At 44.6% G+C, this 25,899-nt stretch overlaps 1 protein-coding gene across 1 annotated transcript in view; it reads left to right on the plus strand.

Moving 5' to 3' along the window:
* The first annotated feature begins 4,914 nt into the window (after positions 1 to 4,914).
* Positions 4,915 to 25,899, plus strand: part of BRF1 (BRF1 general transcription factor IIIB subunit) — a 157,923-nt gene continuing 136,938 nt past the window's right edge. The window contains exons 1-2 of the mRNA XM_088539541.1: positions 4,915 to 5,120; positions 16,067 to 16,147. Of these exons, the coding sequence (XP_088395667.1) occupies positions 4,934 to 5,120; positions 16,067 to 16,147 (268 nt within the window). The 5' untranslated portion in view covers positions 4,915 to 4,933. The remainder of the gene's footprint in view (positions 5,121 to 16,066; positions 16,148 to 25,899) is intronic.

Genomic DNA, 25,899 nt, shown 5'->3' on the forward strand with positions numbered 1-25,899 from the left:
ACGTTTTTCATCCTGGTCCAAGGTAGCTAGCTAACCCCTGTTTAAGTGATTATCTTTCCTTGTAATCCTATTTGTCGCTGGTTGGGTATCATAGTTTATAGCATTAAATGTTAACTGCATTGGATTACCTTAATGCTAAGTGGATAGTCCACTAAAGTGTAACTAGTTTCCCAAATTTCTTTTTCAAAACTACAGGAGTTTCATATTTATTTTTTATGTGCTTCTACAGCTTCCTGCCTGCTGGCCTGAGCCTTAGGTGCATAATTCCAAATCCAGAAAAAAAAAATGAAACTATCAGTCAGACATGCAGAGTGCCTCTGCATTTGTGTGTGCAGACCAATACAGTATCGCTAACATACCTTTTTTTTTTTTCTTTTTCCTTTTAAAACAAATTGCCATTGGTGTGTACATGACTATTAATGTTTAGGTAAAGCCTCATTTCTACATAGAGAATGTATATTTGCCAAAATACTCCTCGAGTGTGCGCACAAAAATGGCACTTAAAACCAGCCCAATTTCCAAGCGCACAGACAGCTGCTGGAGAGGCACTTAGCTGACAGGAGGGGTTCTCTAACGACGACTGATGAATTCATCAATGTCTGAACAAACACCCCTCAGAATACAAGAACTGCGGGCATGTGGGGTTGTGTTTTCACAGGAATGTTTTCCTGTGCTTATATCCCGAAGAGATGGAGATCTTCAGTTATTCAATGAAAGAAAAATAGCCAATTCTTCCTTAAAAAGAGCTTTTCTCTTGAACAACTGCCCTAACAGGTTTTTGTTTGGTTTTGGCTTTGTTTTTTTTTTCCATTTCAGACTATGGCTGGTCAGCTCTGCCCTAGCTTATCTGGACTAAGAGCTGATCTTGTGAAATGATCCTGATTAAGAGAAGCTATAGAGGCATTTGATTAAGAGAAGCTATAGCGGTATTTAAAATCCTGACATGAAGAAGGTGAGAAGGGAGCAATTCTTCTTACTGCACAAGAACTGAGGGTTATTGAATGAAACATTTACACATTTAAAAATCTTTTTCACCTGATACAAAACTAAAACCGTGATGAACCCAAAGCCACAGGATGTTGTGGCCTTTGAAAGCATAAATAATTCAAAAAGAGATTAAACAGATAAAAAGTTTCCTAATGCGTATTAGCCTTCAGCTGAGGAAGTCCTTAAATTGGAGATTGCTAGAATCTAGGAGTGCACATGCATTTTTACCTTCCTTCCTTCCTCAAAGCACTCACTGATCCGCCACGCACCCCCAAGCAGTGCGTGCGGGGGAAATTTTGGGAACAGCTGGACTGCAATATTGCTCACAGCTTCCAGAAATGTGCTCGTGAGGGAGTTCCTGAACTGCTGATTGCTCCTGGATTTTTGTACTCAATGCCTTTCCCTCCACTAATGTCTCTGTGGAATTCCTAATGAAGGGTATTGAGCTTTCTGCTGTCTTTGCATACTCAGACCTGGAAAGGACACAGATCCTGGGAGGGTAATGGGAGTCTCGCAGTCTCTCTGGCACTTGTTTAGGAATGAACGCTCAGTTGCAGATGGAGCAGGAGGCGAAGATGTGATTGCATGCAGGTAAATTCAAGTGTATGCTAAACTAGCTTGCTGAATGATTTCACAGATGACAAAAAAAAATCTTCTTAGATTTTTTTTTTATTTTCCAAAATAGAAGATTCATACCAAAGCATTTTTAAAATTTATCATTTATTGATAAACATCAAGAACTCAATGTCAGGAAATAATTAGCAAAGACAGATAAAAATCAGTGTAACCTGTGGGAGCACTGCAGCTCCTCGGTAATTTCATTTTCCTCGAGTGCCCTCTCGTGTTCGTTACTGGTGTGGCCAAATGCTTTTGGACTGGCATGGACAGAAAAAGAAGTATCCAGTTGCTATCACCTTATAAGGTTAATCCATTTCAGAGCCCCGTGTTCCCCCTCTATCTAATACTCCTGCGACTTCATCTCCAAAGAATTTGTGTACAATTTTGCAGGTTGAATGCATAATTTATGTTCCATTTGGGACTGTCTAAAACCAAACAAGGCTTGTTTAGCTTCTGTGTTTTGTACCCAAAATACCTGCATATTTGGGCTGCTTGGGAGACTTCAGCAAGCTCTGAGGCCTGGTTTAAAGAGGAGTGATCCCAGCTGAAAGCCCTGAGAGCTGAGGATGCTCACAGGAGCTGGCCAAAACGAGAAATTAAACTCTGTGCCTCCACTACCTTAGCTGAAAACATACCCTATCTGTGCTGGGCTGTTGGGAGGGTTAGTGCAAGGTTCAGCTGTGATTGAAAGGCACAGTTTACGGGTTTTCTGTCATCTGATACTTAAGCATCTGCTTCAAATCATTATATTTATAGCAGTGGATCCATCTCTTGTGGAAGTGCGGTAACGTGTTAGCAGCTTGCTCGACTATACACCCTGCCGTGCCGCTCCGCGTTGCAGGAGCGGGACTCCCTCGCGCTCCCGTCTGGCTGCGTGTAGCCAACTCGCATTCTTTCCGCACTCACGGGAGCAGTATGAGCAAATGGTCCTGTTTTCAAGCAAATGGGAACAGTTCCTCTCTCTGAAACCTCAGCGTCGACTGTGAGTCCCGCACACCCACGGGTGGGTTATATTCGGGGGTTCCTGAAGACACAGCAGGAAGGAAATGGGTCAGCCTGGGTTAACAGACATCCTGCTCACTCCTTTGCATTACTTAGGAGAGAAAATAAGAAGTATAAAATATGAGGGTAGGTAGGTGAGATGGAGAAGAGGTTCTTCTATCCTCTAAACTAAAAATAGCAAAGGGTTTTGTCAATTTTAATCAGTTCTGAGTGTGATTTCAGCTTGAGACAGTTTATTGAACATTTTTTATTTGTTAGTATAGTGAACTGAGTGATGGCTTATTCGTTCAGCAGGTTGCCTCCTACTGGTGAAAAAATCGACTTCTTGCAAGTAGAAAGGGCAAAGATTTTACAGGAGTGAAAAAAGTGCCAAAAGAAGAAACATTTGAAAAAAAAATAACGAGTATAAGAATGGTTTAATGGGACGGGGAGACAAGAGGGAAAGCACTTAAGTTTTCTGGACTATCCACCCACCTTCTTTCATCACGTTATAAAAATTAAAACACGGTTCCATATTCAGATGTACATGAAATGGGCTTCCTTGCAGGCTGCTGTGCGTTCCGCTCTCACTAGGGCCCTCTGCTGTTGGACTCCCAACTGGTTCCGGAGTTCCAGGGAAGAGGGTAACACTTGAGCAATCACAAACAGCTATTAGTTTGTAAGGGATGTAGGAATTAAGCCCTCATGGATCATACCTAAATTGGTCTCCACCTAAAGGGAGTTAAGAAACAAGTTTTTAATGGGAAGGCATTTCATAATTGCTTTCTGCAGGATTTCTTGTGTTTGTGCTGGCTTCTGTCAGAGACACCCTGTATAACAAGTGACAGCCCTGATCTGGCTTGGTAGTTGTTAATTTAAATGTGCTGGCAGACAAAAGACTCTGCTGAGAGAAGTCTTTACTTCGTCATCTTTTTTTTTTCTTTTTTTTTGTGTAAAATTTATGACTGTCAAGATCATAATTCCCCCCTGCCAATATCTGCACTGTGTAACTTTGTGAAATCGCATGTGGCTGCTGTTGGAAATGGGCAGCAGGAGGAACCTGGGGAAGGAAATAAACTGCTGAAGCAAGAGGAATATTAAGAAACCAGAAAATCTTATTTTCAAAAATACAAGAACAAAAAGGACAAAAAGAAGCCAAACTATGTACATTGTGGCACAATCTTTCAATCCTGTTATTTCTATTTTCCTTTTGTTTTCCAGAACACACATGAATGCATATGCATATCAAATAATCTCATGCAGAAGAGATGCTCAGGTTCTTGCATGGTGCCACATAGCTTTAGTATGTGCCAAAATCTGCCTCTAGATGTGCTACAGCAAATAACTTTGAATTACTTATGCACTGTCACATCAGGTTGGGGAGATCTTAATGCAACTCTGGGCTGCATCTGAACCGTTGGGTGGAAGACTGATAACAGTCATGAGTTTAAGGAGTTAAAATACTTCTGGTCCTGCATTTATTGGCGTATGTATTTCAAGTGCTGGCAGGCAAAAGTCTGTACAAACCCCCAGCTACTACATGTGCGCTGTTCCCATCTGCGGCACTAACGTGCGACAGGCAATGACTTTCTGGGTTGAAAACTGGGTTCTTAGTAATGGCGAGTGACAAAGCAATGGACACCAACGCTGCATCATCTTTGTTATACAGAGCTCCACGTGCTTTATTGACATGAGTTATCCTGCACAAGACCATTGTCTGTTTATTACCATGATGGGATGACGGAATTATCCCAATCCCATTCCATCCCAATCTACGAATTGATCCAGTTTTGAAGCATAATGGGAACATTATACTCCTGAAACACAAACCAAGGTGTCGTGGCCCAATTTCATCACCAAGGAGAGCAGAATTTTCGCACAAAAGATGGGGAAATAAGGCCCGCTCTACCAACATCTGTTTTCCCTAGGGAAAGCCCAGCGACTGCTGCTCTCCCTTCACCCCACGCCGCCACCCGCCCTCGGCTCCAAGGCACGCGGGGCCCGACCCCGCACAGGGGCGTTGGGCGGGTGGCGGTGGCGACTCCAAAGCGGGGGCAGCAGAAGCGGCGCCCGGGGGCAGCGCGGGAGCCGCCGCCATCCCCAAAGCCGCGCCGGGGAACCCGGCGCGGCCGCCATGGCGGCGCGGAGGGCGGGCCGGGGGCGGGCGCGAGTCTCGCGAGAGCTCGAGGAGGCCGCGGCCGCCGCCTCCCCGTGCCGGTGCCGGCGAGCGAGGCCTGCGGGAACCGCGCCGGGCCGGGCTGTGCCGGGCCGGGCCGAGCCGCGCCGCGCCGCGCCGAGCCGAGCCGAGCCGAGCCGGACTGGGCGGCGGTAGCGGCGAGGGGGCGCCATGCCGGGCGGGCGGGTGTGCGCCGCCTGCGGCTGCTCGGACATCGAGGTGGACGCGGCGCGCGGGGACGCGGTGTGCACGGGCTGCGGCTCCGTGCTCGAGGACAACATCATCGTCTCGGAGGTGCAGTTCGTGGAGAACAGCGGCGGCGGCTCCTCCGCCGTGGGGCAGTTCGTGTCGCTCGACGGTGAGCGCCGGGCGGGCCGCACGTGGGGGGTGTGCGGTGCTGCGGCGGGGAGTGGGGCCGGGGCGTGGGGCAGAGGATGCGGGGACACGGAGAGTGCGTGGGAGGGCCCTGGTGGGGTGCGGAGCAGGGAGCTGCAGGAGTCTGGGCGCGTGGGGCAGCGCGTGGGGACAGTGGGGGGCCTAAGGGACAAGGGGGCAGGTGCCGTGGCTGGAGCTACAGATCCAGGGGTGGTGCGCGGGGGAGAGGGAGCTCCAGGGAGGAGCAAGAACCTTCGCTGGGGAAGATGTTGGGGATAAAAACTGTGTATGGGGTAAGTGCAAAGTGTCTAGGGGACAATGCAGGGAAAGGGCCCTCTCATGGGGACAGGGATGGTATGGGAAGGCCAGGATGCTTGGGGAGGCTGTGCAAGATGGGAGAGATGCTCCATGACAGGAACGAGCGTGTGAGGGGCTGGAGCTCCGTGTGGGGGGACCCGTTGCATGGGAGGGGGGTCTGGGGCTGTGTGTGGAAGGGGGAATGAGGGTGCGTGTGGGAAGAACACGTCAAGACAAGGAAAAAAGATATTGGGAATGTCTGTAAGGAAGAAGGCACCAGGCATGAGGTCATGCCGCCATGGGCATGAGCTTTGCGAAGGAGCTTGGCAGTAAAACAAGCAGGACTGAAGGACCAAGGAGTTTTGGGGGGACAGGGTGCCGATGCTCGCTGGAGCTTGGGAGGCCGTGGTCCGGGGTTGCCCTCCGTGGTGCTGGCCGGTGCCGGTGCAGGCAGCACTGGCTGTGCCTGCGTTTACTGCTGGTGAGGGGCTCTCCCATCCTTCGCTTTGTGGTGATGTGGTGAATGCTTCGGTAGGGGCCTCTGCTGCTTTTTATTTTTCCCTCCCACCCCAGCAGCGTTATGCAGGGCAGGGGTTGCACAACTAGAGCTCCCTTTAGGGATGCATTTACCTTGCAAAGAAGTATCAGAAGGAAGGCCAGGAACTGCAGCACCCTGAGACTGTGTTTCTTCTACGGGATGAACTGCACAGCAATTTCACGAAGTTTCTTTATCCATTTTTGGATAAACGGGACTTTACCCATTTTATACAAGCCTTGAGGTGCTGCTGTTGAGTACTTGTTTGCCATGGGTTCTGTGTAATTCCGTGTTCTTATATAGTTGTTTCCTTACCTTGTATTGCTCTGGAAGATAGCTCTTGCACCCTGGAAGGCAGATAAGCACCATGAGGGTAGGTGGGTGTGTAGAAGTGAAGATATGATTGTGTGTAGCACCTATTGCCCTTCGTGCACGGGCTTTATCTGGCTGGCACAAGATGGGGCCGCGAGGGCTGTTCGTGTTGTGCCCTTCTAGCACATAATGAGTCCCCGTGTGCGTTAATGTATGTGTGTATGTTGAAGAGTATTGTTTGTGGAAAGGGTACAACAGGACTTTCACAAACCTTGTTGCTTGTAGATTTGCTAACTTAGTGCAAGGAGGAGTGAAAACCCTATTTCGTGTGTTGAATATTAAGCAAAACATAGTGTGGGTGATTTATATTAGTATAATTCTTCATGTTCCAAACAGCTTTTTTTTTCTGTTGTATATTTAATCATTTCTTGCCTCATTTAATTTAAAACAATCTGAAAACGTGGCTTTTTGCTAGAATAAAAGTGTCTTCATGGTATATACTTGTCTGTTATGCTTACATGGCACTGATTTACAGCTTCGTAGGGAGGCAGAGGAGGAAAAGTCCTCTCCTGTATAAGCAAGACAGAGTTTGTGTCCAGAGCGTTGTGCTGGCTGGAGAATTTCCGAAGGAATGTGTGTTTCTTTAAATCAGAACACACATATTTGATGAAAGCAACATTTTCAGGTCAGGTATAGCTTTCAGTGACTCTTCTGGCTGAACGTGAGCAGGTTTCCATCCAAGTTCCCTGACTTGAACACCTTTGCACCTTTTCCTGTCACCTGCAGGCTATTTCGGCCAGTGGCTCCCAGAGATGTGGAGAGCCTTGGCCAAGGCTCACGGCAGGACTGCAGCCTGGTGCTTGAGGGCAGCCCTGACCGTACGGAGAGTCGCTGTGTCCATGTGCTCATAGATTCCTGGGTGCTCTGTCTTGAGAGCCCGGCTCTCGGACAGCCAGGGAGGGTGTTTTGGAAAAGGCTGTTTAGGTTTCGCAGGGTGTGAAGGGTCGTCTGACTGGGAGCCCAGTAGCCCTGACACGAATGGGGCTTTTGGTGTCCGAGGAGCACAGATTTCCTGGTCGTACAGCAAACCAGGATTGCAAGATCTCCCAAACTCTTCCAGACCCAGTCTGTACTGTTTGATGGCTACAAATTGGGTGAATGGTGCAGTAATGAGGCTTGCACACTAAATTATTTGGAATAATAAAGACTGTAGAGGGACCTGTTGCTCTTAGTGGCTGAGTTGCTACCCAGCACATGGGATTCCCAATCCCTGTGGGAGTTAGGATCATTCCTGTCCATCAGATGAGGGATAGGGTCTCTGCACTGAGTGGTGTCATTCAGAAAAGATACTTAGGTTGTAGTGGGTAGCTCCCTAGAAACATTTAGCCCAATGATCATTCTCAGTGTAAAGAAAGGGGAAGGTTAGAAGTTAATCAAGAAAAGACTATGACAGCAGTAGTACACAGTACTGGCAGCAACTTAAATACTGTGCACAGTTCTCATCTGTTCCTCTCTTTTCCTCTCCCTCCTTAAGGAAGGATCTAATAGCACTAGAAAAGGTGCGGAGAGGACGAAGGAGGTGATCAAGAGGAGGGCTTCTTCAAGAGCTTCTCAGGGATGACTGACTAAATAGACTCAGCTGCTTCATGTGGACAAAAAGATTATTGACTGGGGACGTGGTAGGGGCCTGTAAAATGTTGACTATTATGGCAAGAATGAGCAATTTTGTTGAACAAATGAGCAAATTGTTCAGTACCTTGTAATGCAAAGTCTGGGGAGCCCTAGCAAAAAGCCAGCAGCTAGCTTGCTTTAAAGCTTGCAGGAGCAAAAGGAGGTATTTTTTTCAGAACACTTTTTAAAGTTTTGAATCTTAAGTTGTGGATGTTAAAATTTTGCATGGGTTCAAAAATGACTAGACAATCTCGTGGCTCTTTAGAGGAAGATCCTGTTCTTTTTGAGATTAATAAAGATGCTTTTCAGAGTATTGACTGTTCTTTTCAAACCCATCCAAGAATCTGAAGACCACTGTCCCTTTGTGTTAATACCTGTTTCTTGCACTTTGTGTTTTGGCAAGTGATGAGCATGATGTTGACAGTAGTGTAGCGTGTTTTCTCTTGAAAAAGTTTGGCTAAAACTGCTGATCTCTTTGAGAAATCAGTAGTAGAAATAGTTATGACTGTGAGCAAGTCTTCAATAAGGTGTCCAGAAATCCGGGCTGCAACAAAAAGTTTTCTTTAGAGGAAGGCTTATCGAGTTGCCTGTGCAGTAATATGGCTTGGTAATGTGGCTATGGAATCTTCCCTGGTGGTATTTGATGCATATAAAATGGGATGGCATGTTTATGTAAATGAGCAAATAGAGAACTAGGCCAAATAGTCCTGTTTGGAAGCCCTTTAGAGGTGCATGTCCTAGTTGTCCCAGCATAGTAATAGCCACTGCCTTGATGGGAATGGTGAAGATGATCATGAGTGAGCCTAATCCCACAGTTGCTGCCGGTGTTTTTGTGTATCAGGGAGTGGCAGATGGTCTCTTTTGAAGCACCCCTCACCTGCTGATCAAGGTTTAGTTTTTAAGCTTGACTAATTAAAATATGGAAAATTATGCAGATACTGTTGGAAAAGGGTTGTCAAGCACATTTGAGCTCCAAATAACTGGTACTTGCAGAGCAAACCTTTGAGGAATGTGCTTTGCCCAAGTGAATCTAGTTTTGAAGAATAACTGTCCACCTTATAACTGTTGGCTAGTTCACACTTTCATGAACTTAGGAGGTTGCTCTTTGTGGCTTCTTGCCAAATGCATGGAGGATTTGATTTGAAGTTCCTTGTTCTCTTTATCAGAATAAATGTAGTCTGTTTTTTCTCTTCACACCTAAGTTAATAACAGACTCTTAACAGTCCTAACATTTGAATGTATCTCAGCAGTGAAGCACTGCAGTAGGTCAGGGCTGTGTCTCTCCTTCATTACATTCTAGTTGCACTGAGAGAAGGGACTTCACTGCATCCCCCTGTGGTCTGCGCTGTTTTTTCAGCTGCTGCTTCTGTAGAAGGGCAACTTGTGTGTTGTGTGCTGCTTTTGGAGGGAGAGAAATCTTTGCTCGCTCTTGTACTCTGCCTTAATGGGAGGCCCCTAGGCTTGTGGCTGTGAGAAACTGTGTTCACAGGTATGTCCCCTGAGGCTGAAAAGTAAGGATGAAGCGGAAGAGTGAGAGTCAAGCTCAGCGTGATGCAGACTTTGGTGCTCCTCGGGGTTTTGTTTTGTGAAGCTGGGAAAGTGGGAATCCAGGGCTTCCACCCAGCACGCGTCGAAGCAGAGAACGGTCTCACCGGAGAAGGCTGCCTTGCCAGCAGGCGGGTGGCAAGCTGAAAGACTAACTCGGAAGGTAATGAAGCATGGGAGGGTGGCACGGCAGGACATACTGAGCTTGTGCGTTCCTGCGATCCCTCTTTTGGTCCCGAAATTGTCTTTAGCTGCTTGATAATTGATTGAGAGGAATAGCGCCTGGAGAAGCTTCTTTGGGAGTAAACCATAGGGTGATCCGGATAACTTACCTCTTCTTAAGGAACTTGGTGTGTACAGGAAGAAAACTGACCTGCATCTCAAGGGCCTGGAGTCCCCTGCCCAGCCACGGGCCTCATCTGGCCCCAGCCCGTGGGTGACAGCCGTGTCCCTGTCCCTGCAGAGGGGCCCGATGCCCGGGAAGGGGCTGCCCCAGCGGCCCTGCTCCCGTGTGGAACAGGTCCTGCCTTGGGGAGTCCCCACAGCCCCTTGGGAGTCCAGGGCCTGCGTGGCACCCAGCCCTGCTTTGTGCTCAAGAGAGGGTGGCTAGAAGGTTTGCAGGTGCATCCCTAGTGAAAATGTAAATCAGGATTATTTTGCAGAAGCTTTTAACTAGGAACCAGTCTAAAAAATAGCGAGAAGCGTAACAAAAAGTAACCCCCATAATCTGACAGAGTTTGAATGTAGACCAAGAGTCCTGTTAGTTGCCTTTGAGAAACAGAATAAAGTTTTCTGAAACTTTCATAGGTAAAGGGACTTCCAAAGAAAGAGAGCTAAACAGCAGGGGAAGGAGTAATGCTCATAATGAGGAGGAAGGTGTTTTCTTTTGTCTGCATGAGACTGCATACAGAGGGTAATGCTAAGAGTGATGGACCCCCACAAGTCCAGTGTCAACCAGGCTGAGATAGCAGCAGCCAGGGAGGATCCCTAGTGTATGCTGAGGTGAAGATCTTGCCTGTCCTTCTCTTACTCATTTTCTGCTGGACTTGGTCAAAAGAGTTAAGTAGTTATGTGAAGAAAAGACTGCAGTGCTCAGTTACTGATGGCTGTCACAAAAATGTCCCTGGTGGGTAAGCAGAGGTGGTGGGGCTTCCAGGTGTTGTTGCTCTGACGCTCTGTTTTCAAGCTGGCTAATTCCTGGCAATGTGAAACGAGATCCTGCATCCATTTAGATGGTCTTTTTGATGACAGTATTGTGAGTTGGAGAAGACAAGTTGGTGGAACGAGGGACATTTGTCACCTCCAGCTAAGGCTACAGGATTAGTCATCGTCCATGTGTGTTGTGGAAAGCCTCAGCAGGAGGATTTATGGAGTGGCTGCCAAAGTGGATTTCTATGGAACCGCCCTGTGTTTGGGATCCAGGCGGATGCTCGTCACCAGTGTGTGCACGAGACTGAACAGACCGAGTGACTTCAGTTAGCATTAAATCAGGCTTTAATGAGGAAAAATACATTTTGGGGGACTTTCAATAAAAATAATTAATACGCTAAATTGCAAACGTGTATTTTCTCCAAATGCCAGCTTGTCAGTTCTCACCTGAACTGTGCAGTCATTGGTGTATATAGGGGGAAACAGTGCAATGACGAGCCTTGTACCGTGCTCTGCATGAGCAGCCCGGGTGATTCGAGGGGAGTGACTCTTCCACAGACAGTCACAGACGCAGAAGGCTGCAAGGGAGAGACCCTGAGAATGTTACTGCAGCTGAAGCCCTGCCGCGGGGTCGGGTGAAACTGGACTCATGGCTCTTGAGCAGTGCGTGAGCCCTAAGGCTCCCCAAATATTCAGATCTCCAGATGCTGAAGGAGTCTGCTGGGCAGGATGTTGCTTGTGGAAGGCGATTTGCTCCCTCTGGCTTGTAGGGACAAACGAGACTTGTGAACTGGTAACGTGGAACGGTCCAGCACGGGCTTGCTATGGCTGCCAGCGTGGGAGGCTGCACAATGTTTGTTAGCGGCCTGTTTCCAATGTGCTGGCACTCTGGTGTGTCAAAGGAAACTTTCTTGCAGTTCCAATTACTTGCAACAAAATAAAATTTAAGCAGTTTACTGCAGTGCACTGAGTGATTGTAGTGATAAATGCTAAAAGGACACTCTAAATTTGCCAGGGGACACTGCAACGTAGCACATCCTTTAATAAAGCTGTTGTATGCTCCACTTCTCAGGTGTGCTTATGGAAGCTCCTCGTCAAGTTTCACCTTCTAGTTTATCTTTGGTAACTTACTTTTGTTTTCTTGTGTCTCAGGGTGTGAGATTGTATTGATTTCAAATGCAGAACTTTATTGGGGTTTGACTTTTTCACTGTATTTCAGTCTTGATGTTTGAAAATCGTGTGTTGAACAGTGGAAAATTACAGTCAGACAACTGGTAAGGGTGAGAGACTTGATACAAGGAGAAGAAGCTTCTTAAAATTTAAGCCAAGCTTATCACCTGTTCTTCTTAAGCCTTCATTTTTTTTCCTTTATTTTTTCTCCAGAACTTGATAAGTAAGACAAAAAAAAAAAAAAAAAAGACACAAAATTACTAGTGAGGGAATTGGTAAAGAGTGATGTCTGTATTCAATTAGATTCTTAAGTTTTGATTAATTCTCAAATCAAGATTATTGAGTTTTTTTGTTGCCTTACAAAAATGAAAGTGCTAGAGGCCTTATTTTGAATCAGTAGTTAATGAAGTTTCCTAAAACACCAAAATTCTGATCTAAAAGACCTTGTAGAGTGCAGTGCTAAATAGTCCTGAAATGGACTGTGCTGCTAATGCGTGTTCAGAAAACACTGGGTGCTGAAACGGAGAATCATGATAATGACACCAAAATTCTCCTCACCTGTGATCCAGCTCTCTAGAGATGAGACTAATTTGTGTAAACTAAAATTATAGAGTGTCATAATCAAGTTGCAGAAGAGAAATTAGTTCCGCACATGCTGGATTTACAAATCTTTGGGAAAATTCTGAAGAGTACTTAACTCTATTTTTTTTAACTTTTTGCTAGGTTTTCACTTTTCTGAGTATGAAACTAATCTATCTTTATCTTGTCTTGGGGAGGAAGAGAGGAAACTCATTTATTTCATACAAAAAAACCCCTACTATCCACTATTCATTTTGGTGAGATTTCTAGATTTCTCTTTGCTTTCTGCTTCTCTTCTGAACTCCTCAAGGTGGCAATCTTGCCTCGGATTTGAGCGTGTATTTTTGTTCTAGGCACTGCATGTCTCCTACGCTCTCCTTGGGATGGCTACAGTTACTTGCCTGAAGTACTGCAGAATATCCAGCTGTCAGTTGGGAAAATGCTGGATTTTGTGCATAACCTTGGACACACTGGTTTCCATAGACTGTGCAGTTTGGAGCTCAGGGGAGTGGACACAGCAGTATATTAATCTCCTTGATTGGTAATTATGAAGAGAAGTTTACAGATAGTCAGCTGCAGTGAAATTGGCTAAAACTTTTTTTTTGTATAATTTATCCAGTCTTAGCATTTTATCTGGCTGTGGTGTGCACATATCTGTTCCCTCATGTGCAAAATGGACTGGCAAGAGAAAATAAGTACTCTTTCAATTATAGATTTTGTTTTGTATGTTCCAAAAACATTTAATTATATATATATATGTATGTATATTTGCTGCCATAGGCATGAAATACATGTGACACTGACCTGCTCTGCTTTTTTGGTTTTCTGGTATAATTTAAATAGGAATCTTACTAAACTTTTTGGATTAGATGGCCAAGTCTCCCTTGGTTATGAAACGCTTTCCTGCACTCTGCATTCATTACAGCTTTTTCAGTGGATCTGTAAATGTTTTAATTCCTAAATTGAAGCTCTTCATCCTATATTTTCCTGGAGAAAGGACTGGCATTTTCCAGTTTTAATTGGCAGGGAGGGATGCTGATGGTGCTGCTCTTCTCAAATGCAGATACAACCTGAACAGCAGAGTAAGTGAAGTTTCATGTCCTGTCTTCACTTGCTCCTTGGTTCAGAGGAAAACAAAATCCATAAGGAGCACTGCCATTCCCACTACCTCTGTTCTTTTAGTTGCTCTTTCACGTTAGCCCCAGACTTCTGACTTTGCTGCTTTTACCAGCTGAGGAGAATTTTTGTAGAGCTTTTAGCAAAGTTTAGCAAAGCCTTGAGGATTTGAGCTAGTTCCTAAGAAGAATCGGGAGGCGCCACGTCACCTGAGGATCCTCTACATGTGGGTTTGGAGAAGTCCTGAAAGAGTTTGCAGGCACCAGATACTTCTAGGATATGTATTTTTTGTTCATCTTAAAAGCTAAATGTGAACAAACAAAAGCAATTTAATTTGTCTTTGAAGCTGCAGAGGTAGGAAGTTGAGCTGGGATGTTGATTGCTGTTCCTTTTTATTTTTACTTTTTAAATGACTAGGTCTTTTTGGTCTTAAAAAGACCCCAAGCTGAGGATTTCACAGATTTTTTTTTTCCAGACTTTCTTTTTGTTATCCACCTGAACAGTTGCATTAATGAGTTTGCTTTGAGTTTGGCTTGTAAGGGCTGAAGCTGATGGCGAGACTTCATAGTCGATTGAAGCAGTTTGCAGTTCTCAGTATGTAAGTGCACAACAGACTAGTTTTCTGTCAGTTTTCAAAGCCACATTCTAATCCAAGATGTACACTCTTCCCAGTTAACTTGCTGAGAAAAAGTGCATCGAATCTGATAGAACTTGCCAGTGAGATAGACCTGCTAGTGTCTGCCAGCAGCTGCAAGTCTCTGAAAGAAATGAATTTTGTGCCTAACATAACAGTACGCCTGGTATAACTTAATAGCTAGCATGTGATACCGTCATGTCTAATAAAAAGCAATCATTCAATAAGCAAAAAAGAACTGAAATCTCAGCTTTTTTTTGTTCTTTTAATTTTATCAGGATTTCAGCTTCTGAGTAAGTTAAACTGTTTTGTTAAAGGCGTTAGATCATTTGCATAAGCTTTTTAGTGACATAGAAGCCCGTGAAGCAGTAGTGCAGCTGTTTTGGTGGCAGCAGTCCGCTAGGTTCGGGCTGTTGGTGTGTTAGGAGGTCGCGTTAGTGGGGTTGTCGTGGTGACTTTGGCACAACCCATGTGTGAGGGTGCTCGGGCTGTCCCGTGTCTGTCTGCTTGTGGCCTCCGCGGCTCGGCGGGTGCTTCAGGGCAACATCTCCTGCTGTACATCAGGCAAGGGGGATAGCCCGTGGTAGAGCAAAAAAGGAAAAAAAATGGAGGCATGGGAAAAAGACTTTCTAAAGTTAGGTTTTCTACTGAGGAAAATGCATGTAAAACTATTACCACTGTGTGTTTATATATATATATATATATATATGTATTTTGGTTCAACATGAATGTACATTAACTACAGTTGAGGGAAAAGTGACTGAGCAAAGTCTAGTGAGAGTTCCTGCAGAGGAAAGTGTAGGTGGGCTTGTTACACAGGTATCTTAGGCAGGTGTGTAAGAGAAACGTCCCGAGTTGCTTTAACCGGCGCGTTGCTGCTCTGCGTGTTCTTGTCCCAAAGCTGTTCCAGCTGGTCCTGAAGACCTGGCCTAAGGAGGGCAAATGGAGCCATGGGAACCTCCGAGAAACTGTATAAGCCTGATAGGGAACGAGGGGGCTTTTTCTTACTCTGAAAAGCAGACTACTGGAATTAAGCAGAAGTCCAATTACTAACAAATTACTTGTTTCCAATCCTCTGCAATTTAGTTTCTTGGTCTCAGTGGCTGCTAAGCTGATGGATTCTAATATGCTGCTCGAGGTAGCCTGATTATTCATTCATTTATTTATTTATTTAAAAATCTTACTGCTTTTGTGAGTGACTCTTCCTGTCCTTAGCAGTGAATTCCCTGCTCTGCCCCATTCGTTTGCATGAGCAGCTCCACAGACTCCCAGGGGGCTCCCTGCGCTCGGGCTGCTCCGCGCTGGCCCCGATGCCTGAACCAGCCTCTCGTTCATGCTCATTTACAGCTCTGATTTATTTTAGTCTCTAACCTTTCAAGGTGTAAACATAGCAGTTCCAGACTTGCAGTTTTCGTAGCCCAAGCGTGTGCCTAATATTAAACTTGAGTTACTTTGCAGTGTGTGTTACGTATGTACGAGGCAACAGTCATCGCTGAATGGTAACAGTGGCTTATACTCTGTAATGCCAGCAATTAGCTATTAAAATTCAGTATTGAATATTCTGCAGACTTAAAAAAAAAAAGAGCAACTAAGCTGTTGTTTCCTCATTTACTTTGAGGAGGATTTTACAATATTGATTTTAATGTTCGGCTCAAAGTGAGAGGTGCCACACTGCTGTGCTTTGAAGCTGACAGTGGGAGAGTTGTGGTGCCAAGTATTTTCCATGGTATTCCAAAGAGGAACAAAACCCCATGGGGTTTGTATGTGATGTTTTAAGGCCCTCGAGCAGCTCTGTTTGCCCTTAATGTAATTTGGCATGTTGTAAATTGTGCAGATACTGAGTAGAGTGGTGCAGTAAGGTTTTCTTTGATGTTTAAATTCAGTTATTGCCTTTGACACGTCTCTCTCTTTCTCCTCATAGGTGCAGGCAAAACACCAACTTTAGGAGGAGGATTCCATGCCAACTTGGGAAAGGAGTCGCGAGCACAAACTCTGCAGAATGGTACTTGTTTAACACTTTAAACTTATTGATGTGACTTCTTTATTATTTTAATACAATTGATTCCAATTAATTTTTAGTTTTGAATGTGACCTCAAATCCTTGGCAGGCCACTCATTGGAGAGTAGACAGGTCTGCCTAGTGCTGTTTTTTAGCTTGTGTTCTCATTTGGTTGTTACTGCTGATTTTTGAGGTCAGATAGCTGGCTGACAAGGAGTAATGGCAGCTGACAGTAATATCATAGTGTGAAAGGGCTTTTCAAGGTCCCCCTGCCCATTTCACCTTTTTATTACCTGGTAACTTGCTGTGGTTTTTTATTTTATCAGTTTTCAGGGTTCATGTAAGACTTTATTTATGTTTATTTTCAGATATAAGATAATGCACACATTTATGCACACCTCATAATAATTCCACGCTTACTAGCTGGTAGTTGAATAGAGAGAAAAAAAAAATAGAAAAAAAGATCCTAGTGTCCAGAGAGTTTTTGAATGAATGTTTTGATTATATACATTTTAGCTGAGATCCATATAATGTGCACTCTTTAAAGTGAATGAATAAAAGCAGCTTTTATTCCAGATACAGAGTGGTCTTCCAGTTTCAACTGCTGTTACTCATATCAATGGGCAGGAGATGTCATTTTTTGGCTAATTAATACTCCCATTTCATGACTTTTGGACATGACAGCTGATGGACTGTCGTGTCAAAGACCAAAAAGCTGACATGTACTTAGTCAAGGGAGGCAGATAGGTTTTACTGATACAGTGTTTGTTCTTTGGGGTATTTTAAATAAATGAATTTCCCTCAGTTAGTCTTTCACGTGCAACTTGAAAACAGAAAATCTTGGCTGACATTATGTCTGGATAACTGTAGAAGGACAAGATTGATTTGTGTAATTGAAATATAGGCAGATTGCTTTACTGAGCTGTATTCAGCTGATTTATTTACAGATTGCTTAATTCGGCTGTTTGTGCTGAATAGTATCATCTCCTGCTTGTTTGGCAGAGCAAAGCTCAAGTATCAGTGCTTGTTTCAAATCACTGTCTTAGGAGTTCTGAAAATGCCTGTATAAACTCTAATATTTAAAGCAGTTGGATAAAACCCTGAGATTGCCTTTTATAGTCATTGATGTTTGTAATTGCATGAAAGTACTTAATTCCAAACTAAATTTTGTGCAGACGTTTTAAAAATAAATTGGCTTGTTGCACATAAGGACCACTCAATTCCTTGTCTTTAATTGTAGAAAAGTAAAGTGAGGGGATGAAATACTGTCCTCTTGCTTTAGGAGTGCTGGAATCCCTTGAAAGCCCATTTTATTGTCCTGACCTGTAACCACAATTAAGCACAACGTAGGTGTGCCTGGATCTAAACATGGCTTCTTTCTTGTATGCATAAGGGAAATATGTCTGAGCATCCTCTATCCCAAGAGGTTTTGTATATACCGGCCTCCTGAGGACCTCCGAACCACGTGCAATAATCTTTACAAGCTTATTAGCATTGTAGGAAAGAGATTATAGTTGCTTAAACTGAAAATTTCTCCCAGGTAGTTTTAAAATGAGGAAAAAAAATATTTTTAGCTATACCTGTGTGAAGCTCTCTGCAGTTTTTCTTCTCTCTTTGGTGGTTATCCTTTATATAAGAAAAAAGAACTTGCTCTTTGCTTTCCGCAGCCGCCGTGTGTTTGTCACCCTGCCGGAGTGTCTCGGAGCGGGTCCTCTCCAGTGAGCTCAGCCGTGTCCTGCTGCAGCCCCAGCAAGGACAGAGCAGCTCGGGCTTCAGGTGGTGCCACTGGTGTTTGAAAGGCCCTTCTTTCTGCCGCTGCATAATGAGCCCGTTGTCTGCTGCATTTAATCACATTTTGAGCTTAACATGGTTCTTAATTGCAAACTGAGCTACGGCGGTGAATTTATAAAATGTTACTTGGTCGCTGTGTGCCCTTGCCCCTGTTTTTTTTATTATTATTTTGAAGTTTGGTTAATACTCATTGCATTTGAAAGTGCAGTGAGCTAAATGACCCTACTCTATGTATTTTAAAGGAAAAGGATATGATTTATTAAATAAAACTGAAGAGCAGTGGTAGTTGACCAGTGGGCTGTTGTCCTTGGGACGCCATCTGATCAGAAGAAATGCCAAACTTTTTATTTTATTATTGCTTATTTGCGGGTTCTATTACACTTGCATTTCCAAGTTATCCACTTGGAAATGCGCGGTCACAAGGAGCTCCTGTTGTGATCCCAGTGAGGCACAACCTGTGACCGGGTTTTGTGGGTGCTTTAGCCGATCACCTTCCTGCGGTTCCTTGCCGGCTCCTGATCCGAGGCCGAGCGCTGCCTGGGCTACAGCAGGAGGGAGGAAGCGGAGCCCGTGGGAGGCCGCAGGGCTGTGCCGGGCTGTCTGCAGCGCGCGGGGGAGCGCTGCGAGCGCGCGTGTGGTCCGAGCGCTGCTCCGCTGCCAGCAACCTGCAGGCTCCACGGGGCCGGGGAGAGTCCGGGCGCAGAGCAGGGCCCTTGGGAACAAACAACAGCCGCCCCCCGCTTTCCCTCCGCGCCCCCGTGTAGCTGGGGCCAGATTCCCGGCTGCTGCTCTGTGTGTGTTTTCCGCGGAGGTGAAAGGGAAGTGATTTGGGCCGCTGTGTCTAGCGTCATCACTCAGTGCAGCGTCTGGATTATTGGCTAAGTTCGTGAGGCTGCAGCTTTTTGGGGCTTGCGGTTAAGGGGTGTTTTGATTGAGGTGGAAGTTTTTTCATTAGAATACTGAAAAGCAGTAATTTACGACTTTGTCTTTTCTTGAGAAAAAAGACAGTTTTCTCCACTCTGCTGTGTGGAGAAATTAAAATTAAACCCTCCAACACCAATAGTTGCTTAACAGTTCTGAATTTTCTTACAAAGTTATGATTTTGCACACTGGTATTTATTATACTACTTATACAAAGCTATGGGCAAACCCTGGTGGATTTAGTTTCCAGGTGTGTGTATGTCCAATGCACAGAACTAGTCTCTCTCATCACATGAGGCTCTGCAGTATTTTTCCTTGCTATTTATAATGCAGTGGTGCTTGGCACTTGGCATTCTCTGCCTTTCCTTATTGAAGCAGGTGATATTTATGGATGTTTGTGAATTGGCTGTAGTGTGTTTTTTATTTATTTACACTTTGTTAAAATATTTATCCCTGAAAGATCCAGTACTATGTGTCAATAATCACGTTTGTCCCCCCGCTGTGTCATACTGTGCTAATAGACTCATTTCAGCTCTAAGTTCAGGACCACAAGGTGGTTTGTTTTTGTTCATATACCATTCATTTTATAATAATCTGCACGTGTGACATGATGTAAAGAGGTGTTTCAACTTTGCTTTAAAAGATTTGACAAAAGAGCCACTCAAATGGTGCTGTTAATTGTGAAAAAGGGTTACGAATTAAATATTAACCCAGAGAGGATCCCTTTGACAAGACCTCTTTCTTTTTCTGAGCTTCTTCAAGCTGCCGTGTTATTGCCCGGCTTTTAAGGGGTACTTGGTGTGCAGAAATTCAGAACTGTCTCTTTAAATCTTATTTTACAGCTCTGAACTACATTACATAATCTCTCTAAATAGCTGGTTTATTCTTGTTCCCTTGCAGACAATCTGCTCTCACTATATCCATGTCAGATTCGTAGTTACAAGTGAGTTGTTCTTGACTTGGAGCTCTGATACTTTCAATAGAGTATTCAGTGGCCAAAAAGAAGAGTGAAAAGCGAAGGAATCATTGGCATGTTTATAACTTAAAAGCTTCAGTTACAGATTTATATTTGGTTAAAACTAAGTTTGAAGATTGCAGCTATATTTAGCTTAATCCAATTTCTGAACGGTTGCGCTGTGTTTTTAATCATTCCTTTAAATGAGTATGTGTATTTTCCTTCAATCCTCTTAAATACCAAAGCATCACTAGCAGTAGTTTGTATCCTAAATGGAACAGCATTACTGAAGATGTTCATTAAAGCATATTTTGACTGCTCGCTTTTAAACAATTTGCTTAATTTCAAACCTGTGTTGCCATCACTAATTTCATATCTGGTTTATTATGAGTGATTATGAGAGGCTCTGCTTCCTACCAGGACTATGCCATGTGAACTGCACCAGGATTATAAAGTATACATGAAGACTAGATGTGTCCAGGGAACAGAAATAGAGAACATACCTTTATTTAACAAAAAGACAACTACAAGGGAGCGGAGAATAATTCAGATTGGGAGGGAGCTCTGGAGATCCACACTGAACGCATGGTGGCTTTGAAGTTGCTTGGGGCCTAGTGTGTTTGAGCTTTGAGTATCTCCAAGACGGATGTGATGCGGTCACTCTGGGCAATCTGCCCTAATGTTTGACCACCCTCCTTGTGAAGATTTTCTTTTTTTTTTCCCCTTACATTTAGTCAGAATTTATTTTGCTGAAACTTGCCTGTGTGGCCCCTTATCCCTTGCCATGGGTTTCTGGCAATGCTGACTGTGTCTTCTATGTAACTCTACACTGAATAGTTGAAGGTAGCAGCAAGATATCCCCCTCAGACTTTTCTTCTCAAAACTGAATAAACTCAGCTCTCAGTTTGAAGTCGTGGGTTTCAGCCTCCTAACCGTCTCAGTGCCTAGACTTGCTGCACTATTTCAATGCATTTCTCGTGTCCTGAACCGGACTCCCTCTACTCTAAATGCAGTCTTAAGAGCTGAATAGAGGGTAGTAATTGCTTCCCTCGACCTGCTCGCTGCACCCAGTGTGCAGTTACGGAGCTGCAGTGATGAAGGCTGCTGCTGACTCAGGCTCCTCTCTCCCTGTGAGGACTCTACATCCTCTTCTGCACAGCTGCTCCTTCCCCACACAGGTTACCAGTAGTTCCCAGCCTGTGCTGTTGCCTGGGATTCTGTCCCAGATGTATCCCAAGGGCTTGCTTAAGTAGTCCCCTGCCCAATTAATTTTTTTAATAGGCAGTATTTCATTCCTTCAAACTCTGCCACTAGGTCCAGAGGCCTGTGAGGCCTTAGATCTGCCACTGCCAGTGGAGGCTGAGGAAAGTCATGAGCTGCTGTAAAGCCAAGCTGGTCTCGTGTGCTGTCCTGCCCATCAGCATGGGCTGCTGTTACAGTGGGGAGGTTGTTGGTCAGCTCTCCTGGCCCCTTTGCCCTTTACCGGAGGATCCCAGGGGGTCCTGCTTGGTACTTCCCTGAACACATTGGAGTGTCTGTTCTGAAACCCTGGGTTGTCGTTGAGCTACTCGCCTTCTTCCCTGCCTGCAGGATCTTAAACACACCTGAGAGTGGCTGCAACCAAGCCTGACATCAAACCTGACATCCTCCACTGTGCTGTTCCCTAGGGAATAGTTGAGCTTCTAGTCAATTTGTCCAGCACCTGTGTCAAAAAAAATGTTCCTGGTGCATGCTGGAAGTCCCTTGTGTTGCTTCTGCTCCGTTTGATTCCCTTTCTGGTGGGTGTTGGGGTGTTTAGAGAACTGGAGTGTCTTCCCGCTGTCTGAAGGAGGCTTCATCTCCTCGATGGGGTGGTCTGTAGCAGCTGCTCACTGGTGTTCCCCCATGTTGGCCTCCCCTCTGGTCCAGACCTGTTAACTCCTTTCTGGCCTTCATATTTTTGTTCACAGGACAACTTCCTGTGTTTAAGCTGTTTCTTTGCATGAAGTCCCCTGTCGCCTTCCTGAAGAGCCTCTAATCGTCCATCTCATGATCAGTTGCATGAACAAACTGGCCTCGTGTCAGTGATCCCCAGGGGGGCTGTACAGACTTTGAAATATTCCCATTTGTTTCCCTTGCTGGGTATCGTCTTTTCTTTGACTCTTTTCCCGTATCAGCTATATATTATCTGGTTATGACTTCAATAACAAAACTTCTAGTCTAATCTCTTGCTGTTTTCTTGTCTTTTCTGCTTTTGTTTCTTTTGGGGTAAAAGTTTATCCCAATCCTCCCAACTCAGACCAGTCTTTGCTTTGTGTCCAACTGTTTTGTGTGGTTATTATTTTTGTTTTTTGTTTTGTTTTTCTTTCCCTTTATTTCTTAAACAGCTGTTGCTTAAAGCTTTCCATTTCTGGATCTGTCTTGTATCCTCCTTAATTTCTTTATTCACTAAGGCTTTGAAAGACTTGTTCTTCTAGCTAGACCATTGCTTCTATCTGATCCTCTTTGATCCGTCTGCTGCTTTGTCCCTTGAGAGTCCTTTGTTAATATTATCAACTTCTTTTTCTGATTCTTCTTCATCTTTCCATTTGATGCATTAGCTTTTTCCTCGTCCTTTTCAGGAGGATATAGGGGTCTAATCCTCTTTGTTTTTGGAATGATTTTTTTATTGTTGTTTCACATGCAATCTTTTCCTCGAGAAAGTTTCCTCATACCTGACATATCTTTTCCATCGAGATCCATGTCATGGTTTGAGCTAAGGTGAGATTTAATTGGCAAATTTTACATGTCTGTGTGAGCTAGTCATCCTTAGCTCCCTTGAGGGTCTCTGCAGAGAGGCAGACAGCTTCGGGGTGCGATTACTTTCAGCCAAAAGTGAGTTAGATGACTCATTCTGAAGTGCCTGGTTCTCTTCACTCCCTGGAATAAAGTCTAGGATGACTAAACTCAGGTGCTCATCTCTAAAGATAAGGTGATAAATCCTACGCTTCAGCATCTGTGCATGTGTGTCTCCTTGTTGACGTAGACCTAACATGGCCAAAGCTGACCTACTGAGTTGCATCCTGCTGTTTTGCCATCTCACGTGGTTACAAGTTCAGGCTTCCCCCTTTTGAGGGCACTTGCAGCTTTCCCTCCTTGTTTCCTGCAGATCTGCCCTCTACAGCTTCTGCTAAACCAAGGCTGAGTCCTAGCCCTGACACTTGCACATAAATTTCTTGCACAAGTGTCTCTTGACCTTCTCTGCTCATCGTTTTTGATGGAAAGTGCTCCAGAATTGATTTGCTGAACTGTTCCCTCCCTACCACCGCCTCTCTAATGTTCTTTGAAGAATTAACTATTTTTGACAGTCAGCATGTAAAAATATTCCTTCTGTTCTAAGATATAATATTGTGGCGAAAGATCGGTAAGAGGAAATACAAAATAAGAGTGGAAATTGGGAAGCTGTCACCAAGGTATGCTGAGAATCATTCCACTAAGAAATGGCTGGAATGAGCAGCCAGAATACGGGCTCTTCCCTTTGGTTAGCATAAGATAGTTCATGAGTTTGGGTAAAAGCAGCAGATTGATGCATTTTCTTGCCAGCTTCTCTGGTACTTTTGGGGACCTGTGGAGTTTCTTTTGGAGACATCTGAGGGTGCCCTTGATTGCGGGGTGATCGGGGCACGGCCTGTCCTCAGGGGGTCCTGCTGCAGGGGATCCGCAATGCGAGGTCAGATCAGGATCTGCTGGAGCTAGCACACAGGTTGAGTTTTAACACAGAGATAATGACAAATTTGAGCACAGCGTCTCACCCAGTTGAAATGTGTGAGCGAGCCAGGCTTTACTCTGCTTCCTTATGCTGTTCTTGTATTTGCTTAGCCAGAAAAAGGGGGAAAAGTAGAAAAAAGGACTTTTAAAACCTGTTAAAGGTATTGGTTTAGCCTGAAATTGGACTTGGCCAGATCTCTGTCTTTCATTTAGAGACTGTCCTTGGAGTTGAAAAACAACAGAGGAAAGAAAGTGCAATCTTTTTTCAAGTAAGTTAACAGATGATTTCTGTTATCTTAGATAATAACAAAAATTACTTGCACATTCAGCTACTTTGAGCTGGTCTGATCGTGACCCTGACTTGGAGGTGTCTTTCATGGTTCCTCTGCGCCGTCTTCTCTCCCGTCTCTGTTCTGTCTCCGCCTTCGTTAGGTAGCTGTGGGGAGAAATGTTGTGCCAGGGACTCACAAATCCTGGCTCTTTTCACAAGTGAATGGAGAAGTTGCTTCTAATAGTCTGTGCATTTGTGAAATTTCCAACTTGGATATTAAATTTTTGTTTTCTTCTGCCTTAGATTTTTTTTCCTGTTAACTTTGACAATCTCTATTTCTGTGTGACAATCTGTATCGTGTTTATGGGATTCATTGATGGAGACTGATCTCCCTGCAGCCTGGTGTAGGTAATTGGAACCTGTCATTTCTCTGGAGAGCAGTCCTTTATGTAAAGACAGTTTAGCTAGAGGGCTAATGTTTTTTAAAACACTTGCTTTTTATAGTACCATTCATAACGAGATGAACTCGGATATTAATAGGTCTGACGATCTTCCTACTTGTGCACAGTGACAGAAAATAGGTAACTGATTCTCTCCCTCATTTCCCTCACTCCAATAATGTCTATAAATTTCTTTGCTGGTAATCTGCTTCTTGAAACGACCTTCTGAAATAAGTCATTTTAGCTCTGAAAGTGTGTTAGACAATGTAAAATATATTTTACATAACACAGTTTTGGCTTTAGTTCTGTGTAACTGCTGCTTTTATTTATTTATTTTTGTTAATGAAGAAATATATGCCATTCATATGACTTGTCTTAGCATTTTCTTGCCAGTGACTTGTTTCTGAAATGTTCCCTATCATTTAGGCTATATCCAAGCTGAATACGGTGCTTCTTTCTTGCATTATGTACAAAATTATTACTGCTCTAAATCATATAGAGATATTTTTTTGAAGTCTAGCAAAGCGCCCATCAGTGGAGGAGCTCTTCTTTCTAGAGCCCTAGATGTGTGCGGCAATGTTGGGGTGCAGTGAATGTTCTTGGAAGAAACAAATCTTCAAAGCGCGGTGAAAATAGGGCTGGGAGACTGCTACGTAGGACTATAACTAAAAAGAATATCTGAAATGCAACTTATTTCTTGATGGGGTTATTCTAAATAGCATGGCTCTGCATAAGATGCCTTCTCGTATGGAGCTTTTAGAGCTTTTGGGGCAGTTCTGGCTAGCAGGGGCACTTGCTCAAGATGATGTTTTCTGCCATGTGGCATAGCGCTGTTTTTGGAAACGTTTGCAGCTGATTTTTGAAATGTTTGTGTCATTTTACAGGCATTATAGCTCAGAACATGGGTGAGGAGGGGTGTTCGTTTCTTTTTAACGCTGTATCCTCTGGTAGCAGCTAGTCCTATACTTTACGAAAATATGTAGGTATTGCGCTTCGCTAGATACACAAGAGATCTTGTGACAGAGGCCTTGGGGCGTTTGCTTTTTGGAGTGTACGGTACCACCCTCGAGCACAACAGACTTGGGAGAGGCATCGGACACTGTCTCCATTTCGGGGTCAAAGCAGCTGTTACCCACATCCCAGATGCCCGGGGCAGCCTCCGGGAATTGCCAGCCCTGTGCTGGGAGATGCCTCGTGCGGGGCCGTGTTGGGAGGTGCCCCTTTATTTATTCTTGCAGCCCGCTCTGGGGCCGTTGGGCGCGGGGGCTGCTGCTGCCAGGTGGGTGCTCTCTGCTCGAGGTGCCCCCGGCCCTTGCGGCTCCCGTCCCTGCCCGCTGCTCTAACAGCTCTGCTGTCACTTGCCGTGTCCTTAGGGAGAGCTTTTCATCCCGGGATCCCCTGGGATGGTTTCCAGCCGTGTGCTGGTCCACGCTCTCTGATACTTTGCTGGAGCAGCAGGGAAAACGCTAAATGTGCAAGGACCAAGATGCCAATTCTGACTGTGCTGAGCACTCGGACTGTATGGGATACATGACCTTCGGACTGATGTTTTTTTTCCCAGTGATTTTCATAACCTAAGCTTGACTGTTGCTAATTCTGAGGTGGTCTCTCAGCTGAATAAACAGCGCAATGAACCTTTAAACAAACAGTT

Source organism: Tinamus guttatus, unplaced genomic scaffold (assembly GCF_059628265.1).
Source record: "Tinamus guttatus ecotype Peru unplaced genomic scaffold, ASM5962826v1 Tinamus_guttatus_pri_ptg000048l, whole genome shotgun sequence".
Taxonomy (NCBI): Eukaryota; Metazoa; Chordata; class Aves; order Tinamiformes; family Tinamidae; genus Tinamus; species Tinamus guttatus.